We start from the raw sequence: 9,328 nt of genomic DNA, 5'->3' as shown, positions 1-9,328 counted from the left end.
GAGAGAAATACCAACTGTCAGAGAGCATCATTGATTGGCTGCTTCCTGCACAACCCCTACTGGGGATCGAGCCCACAATCTGAGCATGTGCCCTTGACCGGAATCGAACCCAGGACCCTTTGGTCCACCGGCCAATGCTCTATCCACTGAGTCAAACCAGCTAGGCCGAAAATAGTCTATTCCTAAGTAGGCCCATGCAATTTTGTTTACCAGAAGTGCTATTTGCTTATCAAGAGTCAGTTGTGTAATTATCCAAACCTATTTATGCTACTTGTGCTTGTGACTGTAATATGTAATTTTATTACACATTATGAAGAATGATGAAATATATGTGCAAAATGAAAACTCTTTTTTTGTTTTGTTTTGAAATATGTTTTTATTGATTTGAGAGAGAGAGGGAGGCAGGGAGAGGGATAGAGAGATAGAAACATCGGAGAGAAACATCATGGATTGGCTGCCTCTTGCACTGGGGATCAAGCTGCAACCCAGGCATGCAACCTGCCTGGGAGCTGAACAAGTGACCATCTGATTCATGACTGATGCTCAACCACTGACCACACCAGCCGGACAAAAGGAAAGTTTTTATATGAAAACTAAGTTACATGCTGTAAAGCACCCAATAAATGAATCACAAACTTTTGCTAGCCATACAGAAGCAGTCAAGTAGCTGTAAAATATTGTGGGAAACCTCATAAAAAATATGAGATGTTATACTCTAATTGGTTTTCAAATGTTTTCTTAATTCTTCCACTTTGGTTTTTTTTAATGTCTTCTTGTTTTAATTTTTCAATTACAATTGACATTCAATCTTATTTTACATTAGTTTAATTATGCAGCATAGTGGTTAGATATTTATCTAATTTACAAAGTGATCCTTCCAATAATTCCAACACTCACCCAGAATCATATATGATTATTACAATATTATTGACTATATTCCTTATGCTCTACTTTACATTCCTGCAACTATTTGGTAACTACCAATTTGTACTTCTTAATCCCTCCACCTTTTTTCACAGAGCTCCCAACCTCTCTTCCATCTGGCAACCATCAGTTTGTTCTCTGTATCTACAAGTCTGTTTTTGTTTTGTCTGTTCATTTATTTTGTTCTTTAGATTCCATATATAAGTGAAATTATATGGCATTTGTCTTCCTCTGCCTCTTCTTGACTGCCAGTTTGGCAGCCCCTTGGAAGACCTGCAGGATCTAACTGTCCCTAGCTCTCACTCACACACACCACACACGTCCACACACTCCTCTATTGCCCCCTCACTCTCTCACACACTCTTCCTCCCTTCTTTCTTGCCGGTCGCTATCTTGGATCCCCAAGTGGATTTTTTAAAAATATATTTTATTGATTTTTTACAGAGAGGAGGGGAGAGGGGTAGAGAGTTAGAAACATGGATGAGAGAGAAACATCCATCAGCTGCCTCCTGCACACTACCCACTGGGGGTGTGACCACTACCAAGGTACATGTCCTTCACCGGAATCGAACCTGGGACCTTTCAGTCCAACGGCTGACACTCTATCCACTGAGCCAAACAGGTCAGGGCTCAATCACTTTTGATTAACTGATTTCATCAGATAAGATCAATCTACACTAATAAAAGAGAAACATGCAAATTGGTATCACTCTGCTACGCCCACCAGCCAATCAGAGTGACTATGCAAATTAACCCAACAAAGATGGTGGTTAATTTGCATACACGGGTGTGGAGCAAAGACTGAAGGCTCCGGCCGGACTGAAGACTGAAGACTGAAGAGGCTTGGCTTCTCCACTGCGGCTGGACCAAAGGCCTGGTTCCCGGGTGCCAGAGGAAAACCGGTGCCAGCAGCCAGGGGAAGGAAGGCCTAGTGTGCGAATCTTCGTGCAACAGGCTTCTAGTTCTACTATAATTAGATACTATTGATAAGGGCAGAAGTGAGATAAAAGTAGATAGCTTCCCTTCTGGTAGACTCTCAAATGCCTTATTATTTTAATAAATACTCCCTAAATATTTTGTATTAGTCTAACCATCTAGAAATGTGAATTTAAACAAACCACTAGGTTAACCAAAATTAAACATAAAAATACTTTAACTCAATTCCTATATTGAATTACTAACCATAATAGAAAGCAAAAATAAAAATAAATTTTAAAAAAATCAGAAGAACTTTTCTAGAACACCAATAAATATATTTTTCTCAAATTAACCCATGTGTACCAATCTAAATATTTTTTAAAAATATGTTTCCATTCATTTTTTTAAGGGAGAGAGAGAGAGAGAGAGAGAAAGATCAATGTCAGAGAGAAACATTGATCAGCTGCCTCCTGCATGTCCCTCACAGGACATGGAGCCCACAATCCGGGCATGTGCCCTGACTGGGAATCGAACCAACAACCATTATGGTGCATGGGACAATGCCCAACCAACTAAGCCACACCAGCCAGGGCTAGTGTTCTTGCTTTTTATTTTATTATTTTTTATTTATTTAATTTTTTTTTGTTAATCCTCACCCAAGGATATTTTTCCATTGATTTTTCAAAATCATTTAGTTGGCCCTGCCAAGGCATTAATTAAATGTTTGACTAAATCTAGTAGACTAATTTCAGAGTGAAAGGGAGAGGAAGAAAAAGAGAGAGAAACATCAATGTGAGAGGGACACATGGATTGGTTGCCTCCCTCACGTGCCCCAACCAGGGACAGGGATAGAGCCTGAAACCGAAGTATATGCCCTTGGCCAGAATTGAACCCAGGACTCTTCAGTCCATGAGCCAACGTTCTATCCACTGAGCCAAACCAGCTAGGGCTGTTCTTGCTTTTTAAAAGCACAATACCTCCCCAAGTGTTCAGGATTGCAGGTTTCACAATAGTTATATATTTAAATAATCAGTTTTCACTTATAGGAGTGGCTACAAATATAAAATCTTTCACTCAATAAAGATTTATTAGCTTTATTTTGCCTTTAAAGTAATAGCTTATCCCTGGCTGGTGTGGCTCAGTTGGTTGGGCATTGTCCTGTGCACTGAAAGGTTGCAGGTTTGATTCCCAGTCAGGGCACTTGCCCGGGCTTGACGCAGGTGAGAAAGAGGCAGCCAATCAATGTTCTGCTCTCACATCAATGTTTCTCTCTCTCTTTCTCTGCCCCTCTCCCTTTCTCTATCTCTGAAAATAAAAAAAAAACAATCTTAAAAAAAAGTGTTACCTTAAACTCACTTGAAAGTCTAAAAGTGCTTTAATAACTCAATTTATTAGAAACTAATTAGACTGGCCAAAACTCAATTCTGAGGAACTTCCTAGCTACATTAAAAAGCTATGCTGCCCTAGCTGGTTTGGCACAGTGGATAGAGCATCGGCCTGTGGACCAAAGGGTCTCGGGTTTGATTTCGGTCAAGGGCACATGCCCGGATTGTGGGTTCGATCTCCAGTAGGGGGTGTGCAGGAAGCAGCTGATCAATGATTTTCCCTCATCATTGATGTTTCCATCTCTCTCTCCCTCTCCCTTCCTCTCTGAAATCAATAAAAAAAATATATTTTTAAAAAAGCTATGCTAAGTATAACATTTTTTTCTTTTAAATAACATAAAATTTAACATTTTAAACATTTTTTATTGTTATTAATCCTCACCTGAGGATATATTTTTTAAAAAAATTTTTTTTATTGATTTCAGAGAGGGAAAGGAAGAGAGATAGAAACATCAATGATGAGAGAGAATCATTGATCAGCTGCCTCCTGCACACCCACTACTACGGATAGAGCCCCAAACCCAGGCATGTGCCCTGACAAGGAATCGAACTGTGGCCTCCTGGTTTATAGCTAGATGATACTCAACCACTGAGCCACAATAGAAGGGCACTGAGGATACTTTTCCATTGAATTTTAGAGAGAGCAGAAAGACTGAGAGAGAGAAACATCGATGTGAGAGACACATCGATTGGTTGCCTCCCACACATGCCCAATGGGCATGTGCAACCGAGGTACATACCCTTGACTAGAACCCACGACCCTTCAGTCTGCTGGCTGACAATCTATCTACTGAGCCAAATCAGCTAGGGCACTTTAAACATATTAAGTGTACATTTCAGTAGCATTAGGTACATTCACATTGTGCAACACTAACTTTTGCAAGAACTGTATTATACAGTTAAAAAAAGTGAAAGGTAAAATATTAATATTTTCAATAAGGTAAAACTACTAAAAATAGGGATTACCTTCTCTTTAGAGAGTTGCTTTATTTCCTCCAGTTCTGTTGAGAGCTTTTCTATTTCTCTCTGTGCTTGGATTTGTTGGTGACGAGCATCTACCAATTCTGTATGAGAGTTCTGCATCTGCTCCCGGGTTAGCCTCAATTCTTGCTCCAAATCTATGGTCTCCTTATACTGAGTTGCAATGTACTGTTCCTGCTCTTTCATAACCTGAAATACACAGGATATATATAAGTTCAAAATGAGACAAACAACCTACATCTTATTTAGATTTTTTTTATTGTTTTATTGCTTAAAGTATTACAAAGGGTATTACATATGTGTCCTTTTTTTCCCCACCCTTGACAATCCCTGGCCTCCCCTACCCCCCAATGTCTTATGTCCATTGGTTATGCTTATATGCATGCATACAAGTCCTTCGGTTGATCTCTTACTCCCCTCCCTCCTGCCCCCCAACCCTCCCTGGCCTTCCTGCTGCAGTTTGACAATCAGTTTGAGGCAGCTCTGCCTCTGTATTTAGATTTCTCTTTTAATAAGTGACTTCACCCCTTCCAACTAAATCTCTATAAAATTTAACATACAATGAATATAATCTACTGTGAAATTGATATTCAGAAAATGTTTTTATTTTTAATAACAAGATGCTGACAAAAGTACTGTAATAAATCTGGGAATGACTGGTATATTTTGCATGACTTTAATATGCCAGCTGTATAATCCTTTATCATTATGAATATAACATGACAGAATACATAATAACATAAAGAGAAAAAAGAAGTTAATATCTGATTATCCATGTCAAAGATGGAGAATATATTAGCACAAATAATAAAACCCAACATTAATTCACACAGCTGGATTAGAGTCATTACCTCATTCCCTGTAAGAGTAAAGTGTGTCACTGAGACTGCTACTCTCTCTGAAATACTTTTACATTACTCAGTTAAGTCCCTAGTAAAGTTTGTTCTTAGAGGGAAAAAAAATCAGTTAAAAGTGAGTGAGTCTAATAGCTTGATTAGATGACAGGGAATGACAATGGACCTTAAGGGTGATAAGAAGAAAAGAAAACTGTATAAATCACTAGGATGCTGATGTCTGGAATGGGGACCCAGGGCTCAACTCTCTTGTATCCTTTATAATAAAAGGCTAATATGCAAATAGACCAAACGGTGGAACAACCAAATCACCAGGTGCTATGACATGTGCTGAACACCAGGGGGTGTATGCAGAACATGGTGGGTGTTGGCCACGGTGGGATGATGGAGCAGGTGAGAGGGGGCACCAGACCAAGGCAGGGTGCCAGTTGCTGTCATCAGGATGAGCCTCTGGTGGTTACTGAAAATTCTTTGCTCCCGCGTGCCACAGTCCTGCCTGGCGTTTGCACCTGCTGCTCACACCGGAGCTGCTGCTCGCACCCACTGCCAGTGCTGGAGCAGCTGCTCACACCCGCTGCTGGTGCCTAGCACTGGTCCCAATCACTCGGCACCATTAGTGCGTGCGAGCGGTGGCTGCTGGCCCTGATTGCCTCTGAGGGCTTCTCCACCTTCCCCTGCTCCTGAGAGGCAATCAAGGCAGCAGCTGCCACTCGCAGCCACTGACAGCATGGCCCTGCTTGCACCCGCTGCTGGCACTGGCCCCAGTCACTCCATGCCGTCAGCGGGTGTGAGCAGGCCGGCACCATCAGCTTGTGGGAGTGGTGGCGGCAGGAGTGGGGCTGTGGCAGACAGGGGACAGGGGACAGCGGGAGGGGCCGGGTGGGGTCATGGAGGATGGGCCGAGACCCACCCCTGTGCCTACCGCAGCCTTGTGGCCCAAAGTTCCTTTCAAGGTGAACAAATTCATGCACTGGGCCCCTAGTGTCAATATAAATCTCGTGTAAATATTTTTAGCCATTCTTGTTAGGGAACACAAAATGACTGGGCTAGTAATCATTTTTCCCCCACAGGGGCCCAAACTTGTTCTCAGAGACCCTGCTTGATTTATGTATGTAATTCAACTAATATTTATTCATGTTTACTATGTGATACGTGCTGTTCTAAGTGTTGCTACAAGAGTGAACAAAGGAGACAATGTGGCCATTCTTATGGAGTTCAAATTCTACTAGAGAAGATAATCAATGAGAATCAATGAGTCAGACACAATAAAGAGCGATATACAAAGTTATACAGTTGAGTATAGTATTTAAAAAAAAGAGAAAGTTACATTCACAAGAGCTCTTAGAAACAATTTCAGTTTTTATTTATTTACTTATTTAAATTTTTATTGACTTCAGAGAGGGAGGGAGAGGGAGAGAGAGATAGAAACATCAATGATGAAAGAGAATCATTGTTTAGCTGCCTCCTGCACACTCCCTATTGGGGATCGAGCCTGCAACCCTGGCATGTGCCCTGACCAGGAATGGAACCGTGACCTCCTGGTTCATGGGTTGATGCTCAACCACTGTGCAACACTGGCCAGCTGCAATATCAGTTTTTAAAAAGCTAGTGGGTAAAATGGTTCATGACTCAACACACATGCAAACTAATGATACTTCATCTGGCAACTCATTAGAACATAAGAATAAAAGACTTAATAAAAGAAACTAATAGGTATTGGCCCAAATAATTAGCCTAAAAATATTTATGACACAGTTTCTGTATACTAAACCAAACAGTTTAAAACATAAAGATTTATATGGCTCTTCAAATAAAACATGTTCCCTAGGAGGAAAATAATTTGCTTACACTTTCTATTTCTTTCATCTTTTGTTGTGTTCGTTCAGTTTCTTTTTTCAGTTGATTGATCTCTTGTTCGTTTTGTAGAGTTATAAATTCTTTTTCTCGGAGCTGTTCTTTGGCATTTTGCAATTTTTCATTCAAACTTTCTATCTGAATTTTAAACAGAACAATATTAATATAACTAAGGAAAAATAATTCTTTAATCATAACTATAATTCAAGTAAGTCAAGCTTTGAACACATTTATCTAAAACAAAAAAATATAAATGTGTGTTTTTAAGACAACCATAACTTAGACATAAACATCAGAATTCTTGTGCCTAATAAGATGCTTATATGTATAACTAAATATACTAAAAGAGATTTAGGTCTCAATTATATTTGTATAAGAAAAGAAAATTAGGGTGCTTTAAAACAAATATTACATGACGTTACAAATAATTTTATAAGTAATGTGTGTATAAGGAAAAAAATATAGTGTAAAAGTCCCCTTCCCACTGTGTTCCTTCCTTAGCCACAACCAGTTAACAAAATTACTTCCAAATCCTTCCAGAGATATTTTATACATATTCAGATATGCATACATTATGATAAGTATGTGGACACAATGATCCAAGAAAAACTATATTCAAAATAACATTAAGAGAGTAGTCATAGTGGGGGAAATGTTGCAATGTTGGTCATAGGGTACAAAATTTCAGTTATGTAGGATGAATAAGTTCTATAGATCTAATGTATAGCATTTTGACTATAGATAGTAATACTGTATTGCATAGTTGAAATTTACTAAGAGAACAGATCTTAAGTGTTGTCACCAAAATAAAAACAAAAAACAAAAAAAACCCCTGTAAGTAATTAACTTGATTGTGGTAATTATTTTGCAATGTATATCAAATATCACATTTCACACCCTAAATATATGCAATTTTTATTTGTCAATTATACCTCAAAAAGATAGGGTGAAATATTAAGAGAAGAAAAGAAATATAAAGTAGCATGTACAAGGTGATTAAAATTATATAGTGTTTTTTGCCCTAGCTGGTTTGGCTCAGTGGATAGAGCATCAAGCCTGCTGACTGAAGAGTCCTGGGTTTGATTCTGATCAAGGGCACATGCCAGGGTTGTGGGCTTGATCCCCAGTAGGGGGCATACAGGAGGCAGCCAATCAATGATTCTCTCTCATCATTTATGTTTCTATCTCTCTGCCTTCCTCTCTGAAATCAATAAAAATAGTTTAAAAAAATAAAATTATATAGTATTTTTAATATATATTCTGTTAAAAAGTTATGCTTTATGAATAATGGATACTTACAGTAAAGTAATTATTTTTAAAACAATTTAAAATATGTAATTTTTATAATTTACCTGTTTGTTGCATTCTTTAAGTTCCAATTCTGATTTCTCTAGTGTACCCTCTAATTTAATAATTTTCTGTTCCATTTCTCCTCTATGCTCACGTATAGTCATATCCAAATGTGTAACCTAAATAAGAAAATAACATTAAACTGTCATTCAATTTTATTCTGATGTGAAAAATTGTGCTTAGAATGTGTTTTAGAATTATTTATAGTGGGTATAACTGAAACAAACTCATCTCAAATAAATTATTAAAAAGAATAAGAGGAGAACCAAGATGGCGGCGTAGGGTGTAGACCTGTGCGTGCTGCCACCCACAACATCATTGAAACAACCAACTATAAGACAAACAACTACCACTCAGAACCATGGGGAAGTTGGCCCAGTGGATTTCTACAACTGGAAGGAAAGAAAGAAGTGCATTGAGACTGAGTAGGAGCTACAGAGACACCAAGAACAGAGGTACAGAGTCGCGGGCCAGGCGGGCTGCAACTGGATGCGTGGTTTTTTCAATGGGAGGGGGTTACAAACTCTCGAATCCTCTGGGCTTGCTCGGGGAGGGGTTTCTGAGGCCCTAGACCCCACGGGGAGAGGCGGCATGGCCCTGCAGCGGTCGGAAAGCAAGGGAGGCTCTGGAGCACAGCTGCTCGCCGGCACTAAGGGACACAAAGTCCCGCAGTCCCAGAGAGGCAAGGAGTCTCGGAGACGCCATTGCTATTTGCTCCGCCCTGGTGACTCCCTGAGACCGCGCCCTACTCAATTTACATCCCCATCCAAGCCGTGCCAGTGGCACAAAAAGACCCACCTGCGCTTTTGCAGCCTAACCGAACAAATTGCAGACTTCAACTCCTCGCACCCATGGGAGACGCGCTCAAGAGGCAGACCCAGGAGAACCAGGATGGCTAAAGAAGAGACCTGTGCGTGCTGCCTCCCACAACAACATCGAGGCTACCAACTATGGGACAAACAGCTATCATACGGAACCATGGGAAAGCTGGCCCAGTGGGGTCGGGACAGCCCTGGTGAGGCCGAAATGGCCCCAGTGAGGCTGGGACGGCCCGGGGAGGGC

At 40.1% G+C, this 9,328-nt stretch overlaps 1 protein-coding gene across 1 annotated transcript in view; it reads right to left on the bottom strand.

Moving 5' to 3' along the window:
* CCDC18 (coiled-coil domain containing 18) overlaps nt 1-9,328 on the bottom strand; it is a 113,166-nt gene that overhangs the window by 21,780 nt on the left and 82,058 nt on the right. The window contains exons 22-24 of the mRNA XM_015560324.1: nt 8,269-8,385; nt 6,911-7,054; nt 4,194-4,397 (exon numbers count right to left, since the gene is read on the bottom strand). Coding sequence (XP_015415810.1) covers nt 4,194-4,397; nt 6,911-7,054; nt 8,269-8,385 — 465 coding nt within the window. The remainder of the gene's footprint in view (nt 1-4,193; nt 4,398-6,910; nt 7,055-8,268; nt 8,386-9,328) is intronic.

Source organism: Myotis davidii, unplaced genomic scaffold (genome assembly GCF_000327345.1).
Source record: "Myotis davidii unplaced genomic scaffold, ASM32734v1 scaffold674, whole genome shotgun sequence".
Classification (NCBI taxonomy): Eukaryota; Metazoa; Chordata; class Mammalia; order Chiroptera; family Vespertilionidae; genus Myotis; species Myotis davidii.
This window is presented reverse-complemented; position numbering and strand designations above follow the sequence as displayed.